Raw genomic sequence first — 24,014 nt, forward strand, 5'->3', positions numbered from 1 at the left:
ATGTTTTGGGTTACAAACTAAACCTTTGGGGGAGGGGGGTGGAGCAGGGGTGGGGCTTTTTTCTGAAATGGTCCAAACAACAAAGGCTGCTTTTTAATCTCAAAGCAAGACTTGGAAGCAGTATAGAGTCAGTCTAGAGATAAGTCTGTTTTAGCTCAAGATTTCTAGGATTGCACACATGTTACCACATGCCTAGACCACCAGTTAGACACCTACCTGGCCACAGATCCTTTGTCCCAGTTGCTGTGCATGCAAATAATGTCTGTTTGCATGTGTTTACCCAGTTTGGAAAAAATCTGAGCCCTGAGGGATTTGAGCTTCCTTTTGTGTTATGAAAGGGGCCATGCTGAGAGCCAGCTGAAGCAATGCTCTCTGCCTGCTTTGAAGACACTACAGGCTCCAGGAGGGTTTTGTAGCCCATGCACTCACTGTTTGAGGAAGGATGCTTAGTCTGGTGTTTCACGAGGATTCCAACTGCCATTTTAAAGAGCTCTGCTGACAGGCTCCAGGGGAAATCCCAGCGCAAGCCTGAAAGATAGCAGCAGCTTGGGGTCAGAGTCAGAAAGGGCTGGGCAAAAGGAGGGGCTAGCTGCAAACAGAGTCAGACTGGCTGTTTCCCTCTTCAAATCTGTTTTGTTCAGCTGGCACCATCCTCCTCCACAAGCACGGATGCAGAGGAGGAATGTTCCTCGTCGTGGCAGGCTTTGGGTGCTGTCCCCAGGGTGTGGGGAGGGCACAGATTACTTGGATGCTTTCCGGTCCTGTTTCCCCCCACACCCCAGTTGGTTGATATACATCATCCTAAAGCCTTAATATTGTGTGGCAGCAGGCTAGAAATGGGAAGGGGGACAAGATTCACACTTGCTTTTCTGTTTTAGAGTAAATGTTGCAGGAACAGTTGGTATTTCATTGCTGATGCTAAACCTGGATGTGGGGAGAGAGGGGAGAATGTGGCTAATGCTGAACACCTGCCTCTGACAAATAATCCACTAGAGACCCTGCAGTAATTTTGCAAATCACAAGCACATTTTCAGCGTTCCCAGAAACATATACTTCTAAGTGGTAATCATCAAATAGCCCAAATTACACATCCAGCAGATTAATCTATAAATTGAGGTAGGCTTAGAATAGCCATTGGAGAACAATATTTAATAAGTGGTATCTAGTTCAGTGCTCTCTGTCTCTTGTTGTTCTGACCTGACAAATAAAGCAATCTCTTCTTTGTGTTACATTAAAATGTGTCTTAGGAAGGCTGTTTAAATGGTGTCTTTTTGACCCGTCACATAGCATGTGTCTGTAGGAGAGAGGGCTCCTGCATGCAGTAGTGCTGCAAACAAAGTGGGAGACTGTGAAATGAATGATGCTTAGAGCATCAAAATCCAGCCCACCTGTTTTCCCTGCCTTTCCTTTCTTGCACTTGTAATCAGAGAATATTGGAGGTTTGTCAGATTGCTCATAATAAAGGCTCAAAGCAAGGATCAGCAGTGGGAGCAATGTATTTCATTTGTTGTAACCTGAACTAAAACTGCTCCATGCATGTTCCACTAAGATGCATCAGGTTGCCACCTCTTTCTAAGGTGACATTACAGGATGTCTGTCTGCAGACTTTGGCCTTTTATTTGGGAAAAGAGAAGAGGGAGTTGGTTTCCTTTGCAGCAGCAAGGGCAAAATAGACTTTTAATAAAGCTTAAATTCTGCAGCTGCTGGCTAAGTTAAAAAAAAGAAGTTCTGGCACTGTCCTCCTGGAGATGAGCCTTTCCCAGCTCTCTGCCATGACCCAGGGATGTGAGCCATCCCTTCTTGTCTTTTTCCCTTTGTGCCACTTTCTTGGATGAGAATAATGGGAGAGCTTCTTCCCTTGACAAGGCTTTACCTTTTCTGCCCATGGAAGTGATTTAGATTTGTGACTGGAAGGAAAAGAGTCATAGAAGGAGAAGTGCTGTAGCATAGATATCACGGAGGAGGCTTTTTATTGGTTATAAATAAACTCAAATATCTGATTATAGTCACTGAAGAGAACTAGAAACTCAAAAGCCAAGAGATAAGAAAAGGAGGAACTTTATATGTAACACTTTCCAGCAAGGTGCATGTGGATCAGCTAAGTGTTGCTGGAGACCTGAGAACAGCCCTGCTGAAACACCAGATTACAGTCCAGATACGGGCAAGAACACTTTGTCCAAATATTACTGTGATTGAGCCAGATAAGGGATTTTTTTTGTTCATGCAGAAAATTTCCTGATTCTTACTGGTCTCCTGGGAGGTTGAGCATGACCTCCTTGTACCTGGCTGTTTGCAGAGCATGGTCCTGGTGCTGGAGAGCCCAGCAGCGTGAAGTCAGGAGCAGGGCAAAGCATCTCCCTCTCCTCTCCCTTCAAATGTATTTTTCTCCCCGTTTGCTAACAGTAGCCTCTGAAGTGCATCAGAATTGTTCACAAGCAGATTCTCTGCTGGAAGCTGCCAAATGTTTTGAGCAGCTAGAGGCATCTCGTTTTACAGGAAGGGACTCAGAATACACACGTAATTGGGTGCTTAACATCAGTGGAGCACACTGCAGTACCAGTGTAGGGGTATCCCAAAGTAGCTCCTAAGCAGTGTGTGACAGCCTTGTCCCTTGATGCAGTTGTCACAGCTGAAGTTAAAGAAGATGAGGAATTATGCTATGAGTGAGATTGTCTCCTCTCCCACCAAGGACTGCTCTTCAGGAACTGAGAGTAGGCAGAATGGTGAACAATCTGATTCTAGCAGTGGGTCCTTGGGTGCTACATGCTGTGAAGGCTTTCACTAGTCCTTACCTGAGAGTTTTGCCAAGGAACTGTTGCTGGGGGAGCAGAATCTCAAGCTATAAGGCAGAGAAAGTTTAACTAGGAGATCTGTTTGTAATTGAAAAACAAGGAAACAAAACCAGCTAGAGAGGGTGACAAGGTTCAGAGGATTGTTCAGTAAGTTGGGTCAAAGGAAATGTAGCTGTCCTGAAGCAGATAACAGAAAGAGCTGAAAACTGGGCTGGACAGAGACATGGAAAAGGATCATAGCCAAGAAAAGTCTTGAATTTCCATGGCACAGTGCAAAGAGCAGGAATCTCATAGGTTAGGTGCTTGAGGGTTCAAAGTGTCTGCCTGGGTACCCTGTTTGAGCCCTTGCCTTCTCTGGGGTCATGGCATTTTCCTGAGAGCTCCTTACGAGCACTTGTGGTTGAACTACAGCCTGCATTTCTGAAAGAGGCATCCACTCACAATGGAAAGACTTACAATTTGGGATCCACCACATCCTTTGGGAAGCTGTTCCCATGGTTAATGCATTTACCATGTAACTGTTACAGTTCCCTGAAGGAGTTTGAGTCCTCAGCTGGCAACCTGCCTGCCCTGCTCAGTGCTGCTGCATGGCTCTCTGCCTCCTGAGACAAAGGTTTTGCTACAAGGGCACTAAAGGCCTTCTGGGATCATGCAGGCTCCTCTAGGACAGCCAGGAACTGAATCTGTTCTCTCCAACCAGGAGTGTGGAGTGAGTTTTGTGAAGCATTAGTGTATTCGTTTATCAACACTCCACTGGTCTCGTCTCCTCTCTGGGTGGATGTGTGCCTTGCTGGTTTGCCCTCAACAGCTGGTAGGTCACAAAGGATTTGAGAAACAGCTCTGGCATTGTACCAAGCAGAGGCTGTGGGACACTCAGCAGTGAATTCCAGAGATGATGTGTCATGAAAGCCTTGGCCCTGCCAGCCCCTCTGCACGAGGCTGCTGGAGGTAGTGGGAGCCTTGCCAGGTTGCAGTCCTCATGTTCAAGGAAAGCTTTGGCTTTCTGAGCAGATTTTGCTAGGTGGATGTTAGCTGCAAAATCTGTTTGGGAGCCTGCAGTTTTTTGTGGGCAGGAGGGAAGCCTTGCACTTACCCCTCTGCCTGCCTCCAGCTGGAAGGTGACAACTGATCTTGTGGCTGGGAGAAGTCAACTGTTTCCATTTTCTTCCTCTGGAGACTTAAATCTATTCCCAGTGAGGTGGGTCCCTGGGAAGAGGAAGGGCAGTTCTAAGTGAGTGCTGCTAAAGCCAAAAGGCACTGGGAGGTGGCCTTGCCAGCCTCAGACATTTAAAACACTTCAGTCAAGCCCTGGAAGAAAAACAGAGCATAATCTTAGTTTTTCCTCTTGCGTACATTTTCGGCTCTCTGCACTGTCTTCTGGTTCATTACTAAGCTTTTCTCCAGCCTTAGAAAGTTGTTGAAATAACAGAGAAAGTTCTTAATGAGAAGAAGAGCACATCCTTTCATCAGTTGACTTTCTATTGTCTGTTCTCTCCTGGCTGAACATTATGTTCTATATGGCAAACATCTGCAAAGCTTTTAGGGTATTTCTCTTCTTTCCTTACCCCCAAAATACCCTCTTCAATCTGGATCCTTGGGCCCAGCTCTTAATCTGGGCTGGAACAGGAGCAGGTAATTGTGATGGATGCCCCAGTGATATTACCCTTCCCCAAAGCAATTAAATGTGGTCAAACCCTCATTTATGTTTTATGACTGTTTGCAGTAGTGCCCAAACATTTATGGTCCCCCAAAGTCCCACACGCTGCCAGGCCAAGCTTTGCACTGGATAAGATACCGTCTTCTATTTATGCTGTTGGTTAACTTGCACAACACAGCAAAGCAGCCGCTCCGCTGGGCTCTAGCTTGTTGCTTGTTGTAGTGATGCATTTGTGCTATGCAGCCCTGATTCTCCTTCACCCTCACTTAATTTCCTGAGAACTTTCCTCTCTTCGAGGCTGCTGAGCTTTGTGAACATTTGCCAGTGGAAGGCAGTGTATTTGTTTTAATCAGATCTATTCTTAAAGCTGTCAGATTAATTGCTGGGCTAGGAGGGGGTCCCTCCCTGCCTCTGTCCTGCCGTTCTCACCTCATTTTGATCAAAGCCTGGCATTGATCTGATGTATCACTGTAGTGGGAAGCTAACCAGGACTGAACACTAAGGCTGTCTGGGAGCCACAGGGACAGACACGGGGACTCTGCAGTGCTGGGGGGACACTGAGGGGTTTTCTCAAGGGTGGTTGGGTGTTGGATCCTCCTTGCATGGCACACTGAGCTGTAAAGAGCAATCTGGGAGTCACACCAGCTGCTCCGCCATCCTCACTCATTCACTTTGAAATCCTTTTAGCACTGGAACAATTCCATTAGCAGGACTTCTTAGGCCTGATTTGGAGGGGTTTCTTTGCCGATTAAAACTAAGTCTGTGCACAAATGTGGAGAGCTTGTCATAACCAAGACATTCCCTGCGTACCTCGGGGCTGCTTGCAGCTGAAGTCTTGAACAAAAGGTCTGCTGTTAGACAAAGAAGGAAGGAGTGAGCCTCTGAGAGAGGAAGAACTTCTTCTCTGTTTGCCAGCAGTTTTTTTCTAACTATTCTTTTTTTAAGGATTGGTCACCAATTAATCCATGTCATTTTGCAGACAAAGCTGTCAACATTTTTAAGGTTGCATGGTGAAATTACTTCAGTGCTGTTGGTTCTAGCAGCTCTGAATGTTCTCAAACAAATGCCTTTTAAGATAAAAATGGCCTGTGCTTGATCCCAGCCCAGAGTTGTGGTCGTTACTCTCTTATTTGAAACATCTCAACTGAACCCAGTGAAGTCAGTCAGAGCTGCAAGTGTTTGAAAGTCAAGTCACACTTATTTGCATGGCTAAATATGGGCGTAATGCAGGGTGTTACTCTAAAATACTTCAGTGTGTGACCCAAGCTGGAGCCCAGCAAGTGTGCTGTGTGCCACATACACCACCTGCAGTAGCTTCTGACAGCTTTCAAGTCATCAACCTGTTGGACCTGAGTACCAAACACATCCTGCCCTCTCACTTTTATTTTTTGCTCTTACCTGCTGTTGGGGTGTGAGGTGCCTCACAACCACATAGGAGTATAAGGTCATTGGCAACTTGCATATGTGTGCATTTCTGTTGATTTCTGTCCATTGGGTCAGAAGTGAGAATGGCAGAAGTGGGACACCTTCCTCCCCCACCCCTACACTTTCCCACACAATGTGGACTGTTAGAAGTTTATAAGAGGCATTTCTTGCCAGTCTCAGTGGCAGCACTTAGATACAAAATTAAATGTAGCCCACCACCTTGGAGTGGGGTAGGTGCACTGACTCTGCTGGTGTAGCAAAGTCCATCTGAAACTGACACATACGTTATCCCTAAACATGTGCTCAAGAGGAATGTAAAATACACATAAAGAACATGCGTGAGTTTTTTTTTCAATAAAATTAATTACTACAAGCAGTGCTTTGCAAATTCAATTTAGTCCATGTGGGAACAATTTGGGAGTTCTGGTGCATGTATGCAGTCCTTCAGTGGCAGGAGCAGGTCTGGTTTGCATTGTGTGGATGCCCTGGGTGGAGGAGAGCTCTCATGAGGAGTGACTGCAGCTTCCAGCTGGGAAGGGGCAGCTCCATCAGCATTTGGCTGCAGCTGCAGTGCTGTGTGTAACAGGGGCGTTGCTTTGGCTGTAGACCAAGCCCAAGTTACAGGTCCTTACCCGCCAGCCGAGCATCAGGCAGGGCTGGTTAGTGCTGGTTAGTCCTGGAGTCCTTAACATCTTCGTAGTGTCAGAGTCATTTGAATGCTACAGCTCTTTCAATTAAGCTCCCGTTGAACTCCATGCACAGATACTGTAATATAATTGGCTGGCCTGCTGCAAGTGCATTGGGAGAGTCTGCTGCTGAAACAGCCTCTGTCTGTGCTCCAGGCTGGAGGGGAGCCAGAGCGAGCCCTGAGCTCTGCACAATGTCATAGTGATTAGGAGGGTGTGAGATTTTGTTTTTGCTAAAATAGTTCTGCCAGTACAGCCCGGAGGGCAGCTGCAGTTACACTGGTACAGAGTGGGCCTTATGCTGCTCTGAATTGTCCCTGCCTCTGGGGCAGGCGAGGATGCTGCTGGGGGTACCTTCATCCTGCAGTAACAGCCTGTGCGTGGCTGAGTGCTGCCCAGCTCCACAAGTGCAACTTTGCTTTGTTGATATCCACCCCATAGCAACTTTGTCTTAAAGACCCAAGGGAAATATTTTGCTTCCTCTGGCTGTTAGGAAGTGGGTTCTCCATGGCAGCAGTCTCTTCACAAAGGGTTCGGTCCTGAGCAGGAAACCCTGGTCCAATCCCTAATGAGCTCTTCCTGCTGATAAGGGAACCTGTGGGTCAGGGGCTCTGCCTGAGCCAGTCAGCTCCCCAAGAACTGACGTGCTTTTTGATGAGCACGTCCTCCAGAGCCTGTAAAATGAGACTCCAGGCCCTCCAGAGAAGTGGGTGCAGACCTAGATGCCACAGAATGGGACCTGCCTGAGGAAAGGCCAGCTCTGCCAGAGCTGTAATATTGCTGCTGCTCTCTGACATTCCTGAGCTAGAGCATCCCATCTCTCCCCTGCTCAGCAAGTTTGCCTCTTACTGTACATGGAGACTCAACACTGGTTTTATTCCTGGAATAACTGTATTCATGTGTTTAGTATTATGTATATTTACACCTGGGATATCCCCCAGTTTGGGAAGTGGACTGGAGAATAAGGTGCTGTCCTGTTTTGGAGCAAGGAAGCTCTTAGATCTCTTTTTCCAGCTTTGTACTTTGGAAAGGCCTATCCAGTACAGTCCATGACATGAAGATAGGATGAAGTGTTTCTGTATCGTGGAGAGTGCACTAGAAAGGAAGTCACTGACTGGTATCTGCTGGCAGCCCATGGCATGGTGCTCTGCAAGCCCCTTCACCAGCTGCTGTGTCAGTTTTGCTGTTCAAAAGCTGGTTCCATGACACTTATTTCCCTCCTCAAGGTGAGGTGCACTCTGCCAGAGTAGCATTGCACAACTTCTAAAGTCACTCCTAAACTCACTGTGCTGGATTAATAACAAATCCAGCAATAAACCTGGAATACCGGAGCATTGCCCTTTGTCAGGCAATGCTTGCTGCTGTTGCTGGGAATTGGGAGTGACATGTTTTTTTCCCCTGTGACAAATATTTGTTCCCCCACTGACTATATTTAGACACAAGTATATCCAGAATCAACTGTGCCCATGGCAAGCTTTGCTACTGCCTGCAGCAGTCCTCACCAGGGCAACATCACGTGGGCTTTTATTCTGTCACATCTGCCCTTGCCTCTCCACACTGATGGAAAATGCATAATCTCGCCCAGGCTTCAATTGGTGGGCTGCTGGGATGGAATTGTCCGACTGTCCTTTCCTCATGGTGCTTTTTATCCCCCTCCTACACTTTTCAACATGGGACCTGGCTAGTCACATTACTGTCTGAACACTAGAGTGCTTTAGTTGTGATCCTGCTCAGGGATTACCTCCTTGGCTCAGTGGAGCCAGTGTCAAAGACTTCCTGTGAGTAGAAAGAAGCTGTGAACATCACTGTTCATGTAGGGCTCTCCACCATGAGACTGTCTGAGGTCTCAGAGAGTATGGGGTGACGTTAGAAATCAGAAAGGACCTGGGGCTCGGCTTAGCTCTTGAGATTGCAAAAGCGGTGATGACAAAGCAGCTTGGGGTTAGCCTGGGTTGGCAAGCCTGAACAAAAGCCTGAGAAAAGTTAACTCACACTATCAACTCGAGTTACAACTCCCATTTCCTTGTTCCTTATAAGTACTTGATCTGCTACAGTCAGACCATGCTCCTTTTGCAGGTGGGCAGTCAGCAAAGCCCTCCGTGCAGCAGAAGTTTTGGTCTGCTGGCAGGATCACAGGCAGGGCAATTCCTGTTTTCCCACTGCATTTGCATCTCTTGCTGCCTTTGGACACAGCTGCCTGCTCTGCTGCACCCTGTAGCAGCACTCAGTGGGTTTTGTCCCAGCCATGGCTGCTTTTCCAAAGTGGCTTCATCTGTGTTGCTCTTCAGAGTGCAGGAAGTTTGACAGCCCTCACTACAAAGATACAACCCTGTGTCAAAAATCCCCACTACTCCCTGAGCACTTCAGACAGGTTCTTTGGCTCACTTTGTGTGTGATTAGGGTGTAAATGCTGGGTAGCTGCTATCAGCTCAGCAAGTGGAGCATGTGGACAGGCACCACTGTGTTAGCAGTGAGTTCCTTGGGCTGTGCCACCCTGGCTGGATGGTGGAAATCCATCAGTCCTCGCCTTGCCAGCCTGCCTTGGGCAGTGCCCTCCAACCAGGATTATCGCCAGCCCTCCTGCCCCATCCACCCTGCTTTTATCTTAATTTCTTCCTTGCTTTCTTTTTTTTCCCACCTGGGATTTCAATGTTTGTTTGTTTGGTGTTAAGGAGGCTTTCTTGTTTGCTTTTTTAAATACCTGTTGTGACAGGCAGAGCTGAGAACAAGCCAGGTTGCTCTCTGCATCTACCTGAGAGCCTGTTTGGGAAACAATGCCAAGTAGGGGCAGGGAGAGAAAGTAGAAATGCAGTTGGGTTTTTCCAGGAAGACTTCCTGTCCTTGGCTGGTTATGTAGGGTTAGGGGTGAGAAGAGCTGGTCACTTTTAGGTTCTGAAGATCAAGACCTGTTATATCACTCTGGGGAAGGTTTCTACAAGCTGGCAGTACTGGGCACTGTCATTCTGCTGCTGTCTGCCCCATCCAGCCAGACCATCCTGACCTTAAGGGGCAGATGGCACTGCACTTGCCTTCCTGACGTGCCCCTCTTGTTCCCTGTCAGCATTTTGACTCCTCTGTTGAGGAAGATGGTCTGGGAGTGAACAGCAGAGCTGGCACATGGGCACCAGCCAGGTCTCTGCATGCATCCCTCTCATGCAGTGTTTCTCACACCCTTCCACGCAGAAGGAAGGACAGCAGGGCATGGTGCTCTGGGCAGGAATCTTCCACTTCATTAAAATGAAAGTATTTACTGGCTGCATCAGTTGCCCAGCTGTGGTTAGTTTGCATGAGAACCATTTCCTGCACTTAAGGAAACTATTCAGCTTTACATCAGATCGTGGAAGGAAGAGATACTACAATGTCCAAAAACTTCTTTTTGCTGAGTGGGCAAATTTCTCACCTGCATCTCTGCCATCAAAGCACTTGGGGTGACAGGAACAGAGCTGCCATTGCTGTGTTGCAAGGAAATATCACAAGTTCCAGTGAGGAAGGGAGGGGAGGAAGGAGAGGGAGAGTGGGAGAGCCAGGGCTGGCTGGTCAGGATGGTGCTTTAAGGGCTTTGGGGCCTGAGATGCCATCTTTGTGCATTTGGTGACATCTGCTTGCCAGCACCCTGTCCTGATGGTGGGATCTGACATGCTGCTAAGTGCTGCAGGGAGCCAGCAGAGAAGTGGTTTGTATTGTAGTGTGTGTTTGAGTTCTTCTGCTTGAAGCCATCGGAAAGCCATTCAGCCATGCTGGAGATCTGGGAATGCATGCCTCCTGCTTGTCTTCTTCTGCCAGACATCATAAATACACTTGCCCTTGCAAGTGCAGTAGTTTCATCTAACACACTACAAAAACTATCAATCCAAATTCTGAACCTTGCTTGAAAGTGGATTTTTATAGGTGGTAGGTATAACCTGCCTTTTTAAATTGGTAAAGGTGATCTCTGATAATCTGCTTCCAAGGCTTGGGGCAGAAGGCACAGGGGCTTTCCTGGTCTTGCAAGATTTCCTACTGATGACGTCATGTTATCTCTGTGAGTCCACATTTATTTCTGCAGAAGGAAAGATTGCTCTGCAGTGCCTCATGGAGAGTCACCAGATGTTTTGGATGGATGCTGGAATATGATGGAGTATCCAGCACTAAATTGTCTGCTCTGGGAGGTGCAAAACCCTGCAATCAGGCCAAAGAAGTTGCCCCACTCTGTTGTCTTATTTCCTCTACCCCATAGCTGCAAGGTGTGCAGGATGCCTCATGGAATAAGCATAGTCTAAAAAAATACTCTTCTTGGTCCAAGTCTTGCAGCAGCTGCTTTGTCACAAGACCTTCATTGGCAGAACAGGTTATTTGCCACTGTTTAATTGGGGTTCAGGGGGCTGGTTTTCATTAGTGGGGGAAAAGCAAGCAACTCATTTGTGATTTGTGTACATCAGTGAGTATCCTCTTCTGTGTGTTTGCTCACACTATTTCCCCAAAATGTGGCATAACAAGAAGAGGGGTGAGGAAGCATTGAAGTGTTAGCTAAGAATCAGTAATACCCTGTTTCATGTTCAGTATTTTCTTACAAATTGAGCCCTTCTTAAAAGTATTGATAGATGACAGAAGTAGGGCCTTCCTGCTACAGAAGCTGTTATCCACAGCAAGGAGGATGCTACAAGGCAGATGGAGAAGCAGCACAGGGTCTGTGGAGCCAGCAGAAACAGAGCAGCAGAGGATTTGTGATCCCCAAGGTGGAGGTCAGGCTAAAGCTGGGAACACTGCTGGCTCCTTGGCCAATATTTGAGTAAGTGTCCTTTGGGCTCAGTTTGTTCATTGGTGTTCATCTGTCAGCTCCTGCAGTCTGACCCTGCTGGTCCCTGCCTGCTTCTGGCCAGTCACCTTGATCTTCTTAGGCCAACTAGTGCTGTTCAGCTGTTAAATAGTCTCCATAGGTATTTCACAAAATCAGGAGATGCTTTCCCTAGTGTTCATCTTCAACAGCTGCAGCATGGTTGCTGTGGATAGGAGAGGCTGATTTGCAAAGACATCCGAGATCCACTGTGTTAAGGGAAATGTGAGGGCAAACAGGAGGAGCAGCACCGAGCTCTGCCTCTGGATAGCAGGAATGTTCTGCATGGATGGAGGAAGAAAGTGGCTTGGCAGCAGTGGAGCAGACAGATACCTCGGTGAATCACAGGTTCAGCATGAGTCACTGCTGTCACATGGCTGTGGAAAAGGCACACGTCACAGGGGGTCTGCAAGGAGCTGCGTGCTTCCCAAGGCATCTGAAGCATTCCCCTGCTCCCAGTGCTGGTGAATCCATCACTCATGCTATTCCTGTTTTGGATGCTGCATTATGAGTCCATGGAGAGTGGTGAAAGGGGTCAGAGGGCTGGAAACCATGAGGAATGAGAAAAGCTTGAAAGGACCTGGGATTGTTTAGTCTAGAAAGGAGCAAGCTGGAGGGGGGGCAATATGAAAAGCTTTCAAAGACATAAAAGGCTGCTGCAAGAAGTGAGGGAGTGATCTGTTCTTAGTAGCTACTAGGAAGAAGATATCAGGTCATAGGCTGAGCAAGGCAATTTAGTCATGGGGGAAGAGTTACATAAGTGAAAGGCTGATGAAGTACTGAAACCTCAGTGCATGTGGGATTGTTGTCAGGAGACCTTCAGAGCACCCATCTCTTGGTGGGTGGGAGAGGAACTCATCTTGCTTTGGCTGGTGGGATGCACTATGAGACCTTTGTAGCCAGGTTCCCAATTGCTGGAAGATTATTTTCTAAAGCTTGTGATGAAGTCCACCTCCATTAAACAGGCATACCTTTCCCAGACACTGCTGAGCATGTTACAGGACATCAGGGATTACATGTGGCAGTGGCACTTTATCACTGCTATAGCAGCAATTTTCCAAGCTCCTGGTCAGCTGCAGGCTTGCACCAAGATGGAGGAAGCGTTACTGTAAAGGACAGAGATACAGAGCGTGTTCACCTGTAGTGGGACAGCAAGGGAGCCCATGGCTTGCTGCTTGTCCCTGTGTACAACCAGGCCAGATGATGCACAGGCACAGTCCTGGTGCTGACAACATTAGATGGTTAGATGGTGCAGGGGAATCCCCCCACCAAGGCAGAGCTCCCCAGCTTGCTTTTTTTTTTTTTTTTTTTTTTTTTTTTTTTTTTTTTTTTTTTTTTTGGCTCAGGGGCAGACTTTGGCTGTGCTTTTTAATTGTAAAAATTCAGAGCATGTCTTTGTGTCCTAAATAGGCGATTGTCCTGATCCTCATCCCTGGGATCCATTATGTCTTAGCAAATTACTTTCCCTCTTTTAAATGCCTTAGTGATTAAAGATGCCACAGCAGATACCCTTAATGAGTACAAAAAGGGTAATAATTCCTCTTGTTGGCACTGAATGCAATTAATCAGGCCCCTTTACTTGCTTTTTAAACAGATGAGGCATTTAAGGCCAAGCAAGTTTTTAATTGGACTTTAATGTTTCTCATTTACTTCATTTTGGCACAAGCGTAGGAATTCCCACCCCCAGGTTTGCTGGATTTATTCAGGGTGATAAAAGGCTCAGCGTGGAATGAAGACTCAGCTGCAGACTCAAACATGTCCCTCAGCCTGTGCCTGGCCCCATTGCCTGGCCCAGGCTTGGTCCTGCTGCAGCAGCACAGAATTGTCTGGACAGGAGCAGAACTTGGTTATCCAGCCCAGAACCAGTTTCCAGCATGGAACTGGCTTTGGATATTAATAATATTTCTGGAGTAGTCATCAACACAAGGGTGCAATATAGCCTGCCCTTTTTTGTCATGTTCCCTTGCCTTGAAGGAACTGTTGACTTGTGAGTATTCTTGTGATTATCTAGATGCCCTTGATGGAGGTCCATATCATAGCCCAGACTCTGTAGCTTCAAAGAAGAGGTGAATTATATGTTTTAAGCAATATTCCTGAGATCCATGGCAAAGAGGACATACAGAGGCCTTGAGCACCATTACAGATGGATGTGTGCATCCAGATGTTATTAATTTATGCCAGGAATTGCCATGGAAGAAAAGATACATCGTAAGCAGCTCTCATCTAATTTGCAGCTCCTGCTCCCTTAGGCTAGCACCACCTCTTATTCCACCTTTGGCCATGAACCACCTTGCCTTTGGTTCCCTTCCCTCCCATCTGTCCTCCACTGTGATTTGGGGACAGCAGTGGCCTGTCAGCAGGTCCCAGTCTGTGTTTTATGCAGAGATGAGTTCAACAGCCCCGCTTGGCCGACTGGCCCCTGTCTCAACTCAGCTCTTCCATACCAGCAGCCGACCAAGGTTCAGCCAAAAAGGATCAGCCTCAGCATGTGTGAGCCTGCCTCTGAGCCTGCTTGTCACTCTGCAGGGCAGAGATTTCTCTAACACCCAGGAAAGATCCCAGAACTTTCAGATGGGTTTTTCCAGGTGTGTGCTGTGTCCTTTGCAGTCAGACCTGTCTGTATTTCAAGTGACAGTGACTGTGGACTTCCACCCATGGAATGGTCAGTGGATGCAGATGAGCTGTGGGTATCCTTGGATAGGTGAGATGGCTCTTGACTCATTGGGGGTTTTTGCCTCAAAAAAACATTCAGGAGAAATCTAGGGACAGGGGACAACACCCTCCATTTCTACATCCCTGCTTTTCCCACTTCAATGGTAGGAAAATCTTAAGCCCAACTGTGTCTGAGAAGTTAAGTTTATTCAGAGAAATGTGTTATTGAATACCTTGTGTTAATTTAAACACCTTCTGCCTGCCAGGCTTGGGACAGAGGAGCTTTACCAGCTGGATCAGCCGTAGCACTTCCCTAGGTCTTTCAGGGCATCTTTAAGGCCTCCCAGTGCAGCGTAAGGACTGCTGTGCACAACCACTGTGGCTCTGCTTTCCAGGCAGCTGTGCAGCAGGGAATGCCATGGGGGAGGCTTGCCCAATATTTTATTTGGTTCATCCTTATTCTTTGTCATATCTCCTTTCCTCTGACTCCCTCACATCTTGAACACACATCTGATACTGGGTTTGGTGTTTGTGCAAGTCCTAGATAGCCAGATGTGGGAACCAAGTCACTCCAATTTTTTCTTCTGCTGAGAACATCTTTGCCCATTTTGCCTCCTTACACCACTTCCCTACTACCTGCAGATAAGGATACCTGGAGCCATCATGCCTTGAAAAGTAAGGGAGAATTGGAGGCCGAGCAAGGATCAAGGTTTTATTGTGTGATCATGGTGTGAAGGGCTGTAGACATCTTGATGAGATGTTCAGGGATAAAGGTGAATCAAAGAGCATCCAGCTTGTTCTGTGTCCCCACAGAATGAACAACTGCTGGCTGTTGGGCTGTGCTCCAGCCATGGGCTGGGACTGAAGGAAATAAGAGGGCCAGGTCCTAGGACATTCCTGCTCCTCTGGTTGGTATTGAGGAGGGACAGGCAGCCTTGTTCAGTTGCTATGGAGCCTGCCAAGATGTCCTTAATCCCAAATATATCTATGTCAGGAAGCTGCAACCCCAAGTGACTCTAGCCAGCCATTCTTTCATTGAGAGTCTTCTGGCTGAGGCTTACAGAGTTGTCATTTTCTTTGATTTAATTCCATATAAACTGCAGAATTATTTTCCTTTAGAGGCTTGCAAATTACGGAAGCATAAACCATGCTAATGATCCGATAAGGACAACTTTGGATACGTTCCCAAGAACGGCTACCCCTGGGCAAGAGTGTGCTCAGAGAGCACTGATGGAGAGCAATTTGCCATGCTCACCTGGCTGCCTTCCTTGGGCCCCCCTTCCCAAATTCCTTCATCTCTCAGGAACGAAAGTAATTTCCTCTCTGGCTTCTTGCAGAGGCAAAGGCCCTGCAGACCTGAAGTTATCTCTGGAATGTGTGTAAACACGAGTTCAATGGGATGCTGTTTGTCCCCCATTCCTGGGGGGGGGTGGAGAAGGGTTAATACAAGTTTGTTTTATGGGTTCCTGTCCCTGAGAATTGTCTTCCTTAGAGGGCAGTTTGGCTGACCTGAGCCCCTGTGTGTGCATTTCCCAGCATAAAGGGGAGATTTGGGGGCCCCACTGCGCGGGTGGGATTTCACTCCTCTAAGAACAAGGGATGAAAGACCAAAGTGGTCTTCCTGCCAAACAGAGACCCAGGAGATGGTATGGGATCACAGTGCACATGCACTGGGATTCAATGTGCAGCTAACAGGATTTAGGTGATGCTTGGACAGAAACAAATCAGGAGAAGGGTGGGGGTTACAGGCAGTTCTGTGCTCCCATTTTCAAAGAGCATTGAAATGGAAGCAGGGGGACAAAACATTTTAAGTGATGTATGGACTGGGGCAAAATGCATTTCAATGAGAGATATAAGGAACTCTATCTGTTTGCATAAAAATAATTCAGATGTAAGTTCATTAGTGGTGTACAAGTATGTCACTAATGAGACTCACCTGGAGACCAAAGTGTTCTTGGATTTGGAATAAGGAGCAGCAACCAGAACCTAAAACTAGAGAAAATCAAGCATTAGTACCACGTAAATGGTTAATTCCTAGATGTGTTGTCAGCACTAGTGACGCACTGAGGCTGGATGCCTTCCAGAAAACAACACTTTAACTGAAGACAAAGAAGCAGACTTAGCACAGAGGTGATCAGTGGAATGGCTTGGCCTGGTGTATACAAGGGGTCAAACTAGATGATTTAATGATCTTTTTTGGCCTGAAAGCTCTCTGTTCTCTTAAGAAGAAAAATGAAAAAGCCCTTTCATAAAAACCAAGCACTTGAGATATGTGTGTAATGAACTCTGCTGCTTCCAGGGGAACGGCAGAGCAGGATCTGCAGGAAGCGTGACCTTGCCGCCTGCAGGCTGCCTGGGGTTGGTGGCCATCTGTTTGGTGGTGGTGGCTCACCACCATCAAGGCCACCACTCTCATGCGTGACGTTTCTCAGCTCTGTTTTTAATTGCCCTCTCCCTGCATTTGACCAACATTTGCTCCTTAATCTCTGTCAGGGTGAAGAGGCCAAGCGGTATGAGTAGCCTCCTGGGGAAGATCGGTGCCAAAAAGCAGAAGATGAGCACACTGGAGAAATCTAAACTGGACTGGGAGAACTTCAAGGAGGAGGAGGGGATTGTGGAGGAGCTGGCAATCCATAACCGAGGGAAAGATGGGTAAGAGGGTCTTTACCTAATAGTAGTCCAGAATTTCCCATCACTTCCTTTACGTGTGGGAAGCCCATTACTGGCTACAGAGTTCAAAAACCCATGGGATTTCTTAAGGATTTTTTCTAGGGATACATAAAGCCAGTAGCTGCTGTAAGCATCACAGGGAGACAGGTAAGTCTGCAAACACCCATCACTCTCTGCTAACAACCTTGTGAGTTCTCTAAGTCCAGCCAATGTCTGGCTTTGTCATCTCTTCTGCTTGTGGCACAGAGCATGAACTGGTCTAATGCAGCCCCTCCATGAGGAGACACAGTTGCCTTTGCCCTGTTTTCTTTTTTCAGTTTGGGAGGGTTTTGTTCTGTTCATCACATCACATGTTTCAGCTGCATCTGTCCTCCTTCCTCCCGCATAAAGATTTGTGTAAACCCAGAACAGCTGGCAAGGTGCATCAAAGATTATGGCAGTGCTGGGCGTTGGTTGTGTGCATCAAGCAATGTTCACTCCAATGAAGTTAATGGAAGTATCATAAAAGTAAATGGCAATGCTGTAAATAAAACAGAAAGTTAATAACATGCACTGCGGGGAGTGATAATGAGATCAGAAGCAGCATTTCCACTACAAGTGCTTTGCTAAGCTCTGGGAAAACATAACCAGCTTAGTGGACAGCTCGTAAAATGTACATTTTATTATAAGCTGTTCTTTTACTGGAAGAACTCAAAGCTTCTGCATTCCAACAGATTGGTTTTTCTATTTTAAACAGATATTTTATAACGGTCAAACTATCAAATAGATATTTTCAGTTTGGTCTTGCACCCTTCCACAAACACACCTTATCCATCAAATCTCCCCTGATCTGTTTCTGGTCATGAAATAAATGCATACGCTTGAAAAAGTAGAGCAATTCAATAGGAGTGCTGGAGAGGAACAGCTGTTTCTCTGAGATCCCTGAAGTCCAAGGAGGTGCATGATTTACACCACATACAGGTGTGGCAGAGCAGTGTTTTGTGTCATCTCTTGTGTGCCCAAACCCAGTATGTTGACTGTTCTTGGCCAGTGCTGTTTCCTTTCCCACCCCATCCAAGCAGGACAGCTTCATGCCTGGCAGACCTTTCCAACGACGCTCACGTGACGGTCCTTGAAGGCTAAAGAAGGGATCAGCACAGGGAAAAGATGAGCAAAGCAGAGCAGCAATTTTAAGAGCATCTTTAATCTTGGACAGCTTTGGGTTTTGCTGCCTGTCACATCCCAGGCTAGAAAATCTGCTGAGCTCTTGGCAAGCGGTTTTTGTCATTAAACAAAGGAGGAACATAATGCCAGGATAACTTTGGACACTCCTTATGAATATGTTTATACTAGTCAGGCATGCAGCGTGAGGGATCAACCGAGTATCTGCTCACTAGGAATTGCTTACACCTTCAAGGTGAAGGGAGAAGGGAGGAGCACCGATGGAGGCACAGCCCACTGCATTTCTGCTTACAGGCCACCTCGGTGTGAAGGGTGCAGTACCCTCAGAGCAGCCATGTCGCCTGCGGGGCAGGTCACACAGACACAGCTGCTGCCGGCCTCAGGTCATTTCACAGGAGCCTGTTGTCCCTTCTGCAGCTGCCTCTTCTCCTTTAATAATGTCAACTGTGCTCACCCTTCAGTGGGCAATCATTTACACATCTCTATAAAAATTGTAACGAGCTGTTGTTAACCCTTCAACCCAGGCAGGCGAGAGTGGGGCGCTGCCTTTAATCCCTGGTGCTCTTAGAAACCTCTGCTCTCCACGTGTCCTGCTGTGTGATTGTAAATGTCTGCCTGGCAAGGAAAGCTGCAGCCCACTCCTGGAGATGTTTGCTCAATGCCACACATCCTGTGCACTTACAGAGATGGTGTATGCATGTCTCAAGGAAGGCGGGAGGAGGGAACACAGGCTGAATTCCTTTATTGTGCTAGCCCTGTGGAAGTTGCTGCAGCCCAGAGCTCCTCGTACCTCCCTGGCCCTTCTCCAGCAGCCACACCAGAACACAGCAACCAGTGGAGCAGTGGGGCTGTGGCATCTTTCTGCTGCCAGTGCCAGTTATTAGTCAGCCACAGCCTGGGCCTAGAAATCCTGAGGGGACATGTGCTGCCCCATGGCTCTGTCCTCCCTTGCCTCTGATTTTCCACCCCTTGTACCTCCAGCCCCCATTCAGGGATTTGCATTTCCTTAGGAGTAGAATCTGGGCTTTTACAGCCTGGCTGTATCAGGTCCTGAGGGCCTGTCCTGGATTTGACAGGAGGGGCTGGAGTAAGGAGCAGAGGAAGCTATCCCCTTTGCTGTTCATCTCTCTGATGTGCTTTATAAATGGAAATGTGTAGTGGCCTCTTAATTGGGCCACCTTTGTAGGGCAGCCCCATGGGGGAGCAGCCGGCCCCAGGCACTGCTGCACACGGTGACTGATGGTGACTGACAGGGGACAGGCAGCACCCGAGACCCTCCCCAGAGCAGCTTGCAGCTGCCCTTGTTAGCAGAGAAAGCCTTGCTCCCAATGGGTTTACTGCTCTGCTGTGGATCACAGCTGCCCTGTTTCCAGGCGGGTTGATAATTTACAGGAAGCTATTGATTCAGGTAGCAAAGGTTGTTTAGACAAGCGCAGAACGGGTGTTTGTGCCTCACTCATGCACTTTGCACCGTGTTTGGTGGTGCCTTGGTGTCGGCTGCACGGAGCTGGCTGAGCACAGAGAGAGCTGCAGCTCCAGCACAGGCTTCAGAGCATGGAGGGGCTTGTGCTGACCCTGCAGCTTCCCTGCTCACGTCTGTCTGCACCTCCACCCCTGTGTGCCTGCAGCACAAGCTGGCCAGGCCCCATGAGCCCTGGTGTATGCCCAGGTAGTGCCTGGGGGGGTCTGCTCTGGTGCCTACAGCACTTTTCTGTGGCCAGCCAAGGACAACGCCATGGGATGACGTCGGTGGCAGTTCCTCCTCCATGCAGCGCTGCTGGCTGCGGCTGTGAGACCACATTCCTTGTTCATGATCCATATCGATCCCCCAGGAGGCAGGCCCTGCCCACCGGAGAGGCACAGCAGTCAGGGAGGAAGAGGAGAAGAAATAGACTGACCCCTTGCTGGGGTTGATAGATGGGTGTCACAGAAGGGCCAAAAGAGCTTCAGATTCAGTAGGCTGGGCTGTTCTGCTCAGGCCATTGGGCTGTTCCCAGTTGAACATCAGTAACTCCTGTCCTTGTCTTCCCAGCTGGGGTTGTGGTTGGTGTTTAGCAGTGGAGGGGGAGAAAAGCCACACGCCCAGCAGTATGACACTGAGCACATACAGTGTGACCCCTCAGCTTCCTTCCTGTGGCCTCTCTGAGCCCAGCCCCAGGAGCCGGTCACCTCCCTGCTCACAGGGATGAAGGGAAGCGACACTCCCCTGCCTGCCTTTCCTGAACCACTGTGGGGAGGGGGCCTCAGTGCACAGCCCTCCTCCAACGGTGAGGGGCAGGGGCCACAGAAATACCTCCTCCCAGCCGGCTCTTCGCCTGCATTGCGCCGTGCTGGTCCCTGCCCCTCGCAGCCAGCAGAGATGAGCTGACCCCGTTGTGTCAGCACGCGACGGGCTGGAGCTGCGATGGGAGAGGGGTGGCAGCAGGGACACACGGGGCTGTTCACCCGCGTGGGGGAGTCACTCGCTGAAATGAATCTGGATTGACTCATTTCCAATGATGACTGGGTGGGCAGGAGTGTCAGGGCTGTCCCTTGCAGCAAGGGCAAAGGCTCCCTGCTGGGAACACATTCGGTACAGGTTCCATAGTTGTAGCATAAAGAATTGCAGATTCACAGAATGGTTCAGGTTGGAAGGGACTTTATGGGCCAACTAATCCAACCCCCAGCAGTGAGCAGGAATTCTTTATCTAGATCAGATTGCTTAGAGCCCCATCCAGCCTGACCTTGAAGGGACCTCATCACCAAATGTTCATCTGTCTCAGAGAGACTACTGGTAGGAGAGGCCTTCAGCCTTCCCATGTGGGCCTTGGGCACTTTCATGCACACTGCCAACCACTCAGCAGCCTGGAAAACCTGCAGAGCCTGAGATGCTCGTCTTCCATTAGGCTTTGGTCTTGCTTTCAAGCAGTGGGCTGCTCTGGTGAGCAGGAAAAACAGTGACCATCAGAACAGCGAAATTCAGGGGTTCCCCACACAAGTTTAATGACCTTGTCGTGGCAGTCCAGTGTTTGCCACCCTGGAACAAATGCAAAACAATTGTGATGATTCAATTACAGCTCCTGCTTTGAATTGCAATTTCGCTCCTTTTGTAGGTTAATTAGTAGCACAGCCCCAGGCTTCTATGGCAAGGGTTTGCAGCAAAGTACATTAAAATTCAGCTGCATGCCATTAATGAGCAGCAAGGTGCTTTTCCAGGCGTAGGCGTGCCTTCTTCCTCGCAGCACTCAGGTGCCATGCTGAGGGGCAGCACTAAATAGTCAGTGGTTAGAAGCTGGTCTGTGGCTGGGAAACCCCTGGCCTGCATCCCTGAGCTGCTGCAGGCTTGCTGGGTGATGCTTTTTGCATCCCTAATGCGCTCTGTGCCTGTTCCTGGCTTGTATTGTGGGCCTGTCAGCTTGTATTGAAGGTTGTGGTTGGGTTTGAGATGCTTTGTTGGGTGGTGCAAAGGCCTGCTCTGATCCCCTTCAAGGTGTCTGTGGAGGACATTTCTCAGCTGTACGAGAAGAGCTGAAACCAGAATCAGCCAGTTCAGTTCTCTAGCCTATGTGACCACCAGACCTCTGGGAGTCCCCCAGATGACAGCCAACAGGCCGCAGAGCAGTTTTGGTGTCCATAGGAGATGTTCACTGGAGTGATGGGTTCATGGAAAGAGAGGGAGGGAGACAGACAGTGCTTTCCCTCCCTGCTCATCCCTTTGGGTGGGGTTTGCCCCAGGCTGGGGGCCACACTACCACAGACACCGCTCACAGCCTCTGCCTCTGCCTCCCTGCAGGTACATCGAGAGGAAAGCGTTCCTGGAGCGCGTGGATCACAGGCAGTTCGAAATCGAACGTGACATCAGACTGAGCAGGATGAAGCCCTGATGTGCTGGGGGTGGCCGGGGGCATTTTGCTCCCTTCTGTGCTCCAGGGCTGGCTGGGGGCTGCCGGCCACTGACGACCACCAAACACGGAAACTGTTCTCTACCCAAGACTCAGCCTGTATGTCTCAACGTACAGGGTTTTCCTTTTACTGTAATAGTTTGGAGAGGGTATTTGTCAATGGACAGGAGGCACTTTGAGGGTTAAATGGCCCAGCAGCTGATAGAAGACACTGGTGTAATTCTGGCAACAACTTTCCAAGGAGAAGAGGTGGTGGCACCCATCCTTTACCAATCCCCGGTGCTTCTGGCAGCAGGAGGAGCGCCAAGGCTGGGAGAGTACTGGCATGTTTGGTGGTGAGAGTGGAGCTGCAGGAAGGTTTCATGGCTGCTGTACATACGCAAGCTGTGGGCTGGAGCCCTTCTGCCTGCTCTGCTAGCCCCGCAGCACTCCCTGCCCCTCCGCCCTCTGCTCCTGTCCAGACAAAGCCAAACTGTCTGTACTTGTTTGTGGGGTCTGATGATGCTGGGGGGGGTTTAAGCAAGCTGGTGAAGAAATCCTTCCTTGTTCACGCTGTCAAGAAGATGGGAGCAGCTGCAGCAGGCAGGAAGGGCCAGGATCTGAGTGTTCACGTGAATAAAGTATTCCATCCCAACACTTTTGGATGCTGGCAGTGTGGTTTGTATGGGAAGTAGAGGACAAAGAAATTAAGGATCACATACAATAAGGAGTGTCTGACGAGAGTCATAAAAACCTCTCTCAGAGGTGCCCAGTGTGTGCCTTGATAGCAGCCTGGGGGCCAGAGCAAGTGCTTGAATCACCTTCCCTCCTCATTACTGGGGCTGGTAGTGCAATGAAACCCAGAACTGGGGGTGACAAGGTCAATGTAGTCCTGTAGCAGCGCTGCAGGAGTAAGGAAACTCATCCAAAGCATGGCCACGCAGGGACATTCAGCAAGTGCAGCTGCCTGGGAGGGCAGGCCAAGGCGGCTGGGTGTGGATCGAGCAGCTGGAGCTGGAGACCAGCAATGCACCGTCATCCCGGCCGTCCCTGCTGGCCTGGCTCTGGTGGAGTTGGGCAGCTCCTGATGTCTGGCCTGTGCACATCCTTGGAGTAAAGGTATTCACCAGCATTTGCCCACAGGGTGCTCTGGGCCTGCTTGGTGTGGCAGCCCATGCTGGTGCTGTGCTGGGGGAAAGCAGCACAAGCCCCATCCTTCCTGCCCACAGCGTGAGCGATGCCGTCGCTGCCCGTGGCCCCTTGCCTGCAGCTCCTGAGCATGGTCTGAGCCTTGGGCTCATGTGTCCGCTGCTGAGTCAGCCCCTGCTCTGTTGCTGTGCTGCAGAATACACCAGAACAAAATACCACGTGCTCAGGGGAGCTGCAGCCTTTGGCACCCTGTTCTGTACAGAATCAGCTGTAACGGACCTGCTTAAACAAGCCTGAAATTGGACAGAAACAAAACAACGGGAGTGATGACATGTTTTCATCTCCAAACACTTCCAAGCTAGTTGCTGCTTTGGCTTAGGTTGCAAAAACAACCAGAGTCCCTGTGCAGGGCACTGTCATGGGGCTATCTCAGCTCAGAGCTCCTGAGTGGCAGTAAATGGCCCTGGCAGGACCTCAGTGTGGGCTGTGGAGCAAGGCAGGTGCTGCTGCAGTAGCTGAGCTGCTCTCCTGCTTGGAATGGTGGTGCTGGACCATCTCCAGCACCTTCTCCTCTTGTGTGCTGTCCTGCCTTCCTTACAAGGTCCCTCCCAACAGCAACCCCAAGGCAGCCCAGGCTTGTTTTGCTGCAGATCCCCAAAGATGGTGAGATGCCGAGGTAGCCACAAGCACGGCTGGGAGGGTTGGGCCTGCTGTGAGTGCTGAGCAGGCAGCCAGGGAAATGATTTGCCTATTTGCTCTGCTGTTGCTGAGAGGAGAAGAGGAAATATTTGGGAACATCTCTGCCCTGTGTCCCCCATGACTCTGATGATGGATAATGGCAGGGAAAGATCATGTCACCCCTGCACAGGCTGGGACCCGGTGGCATCTGGCTTCTGGGGGCTGCCAACCAAAACATTTGCTGCAGCGTGAGTATCCCTGCAGCATTCTAGGGCCTTTTCTGCTCCAGCAGTTGGGCAGCATCAAGTAGGTAAGAAATGGAAAATAATTCTGTGCATTGTATCATGAGCAAGAGCAGAATAGAGATGCAACAAGTACCCTTGGAGATCCTAAAGGCCAGAGGCACCAAAGCCAGCCTTGTTTTTAAACGCATTAAAGAGCTCCAGGCTGTGTCCGTAGTGTGTCCTGCAG

At 49.0% G+C, this 24,014-nt stretch overlaps 1 protein-coding gene across 1 annotated transcript in view; it reads left to right on the forward strand.

Moving 5' to 3' along the window:
- Nucleotides 1-22,373, forward strand: part of CFDP1 (craniofacial development protein 1) — a 61,946-nt gene extending 39,573 nt beyond the window's left edge. The window contains 2 exon segments of the mRNA XM_053953045.1: nt 16,519-16,677; nt 21,629-22,373. Of these exon segments, the coding sequence (XP_053809020.1) occupies nt 16,519-16,677; nt 21,629-21,719 (250 nt within the window). The 3' untranslated portion in view covers nt 21,720-22,373.
- The last annotated feature ends 1,641 nt before the right edge of the window (nt 22,374-24,014 follow it).

This window comes from Vidua chalybeata, chromosome 11 (genome assembly GCF_026979565.1).
Source record: "Vidua chalybeata isolate OUT-0048 chromosome 11, bVidCha1 merged haplotype, whole genome shotgun sequence".
In the NCBI taxonomy this organism is placed as follows: domain Eukaryota; kingdom Metazoa; phylum Chordata; class Aves; order Passeriformes; family Viduidae; genus Vidua; species Vidua chalybeata.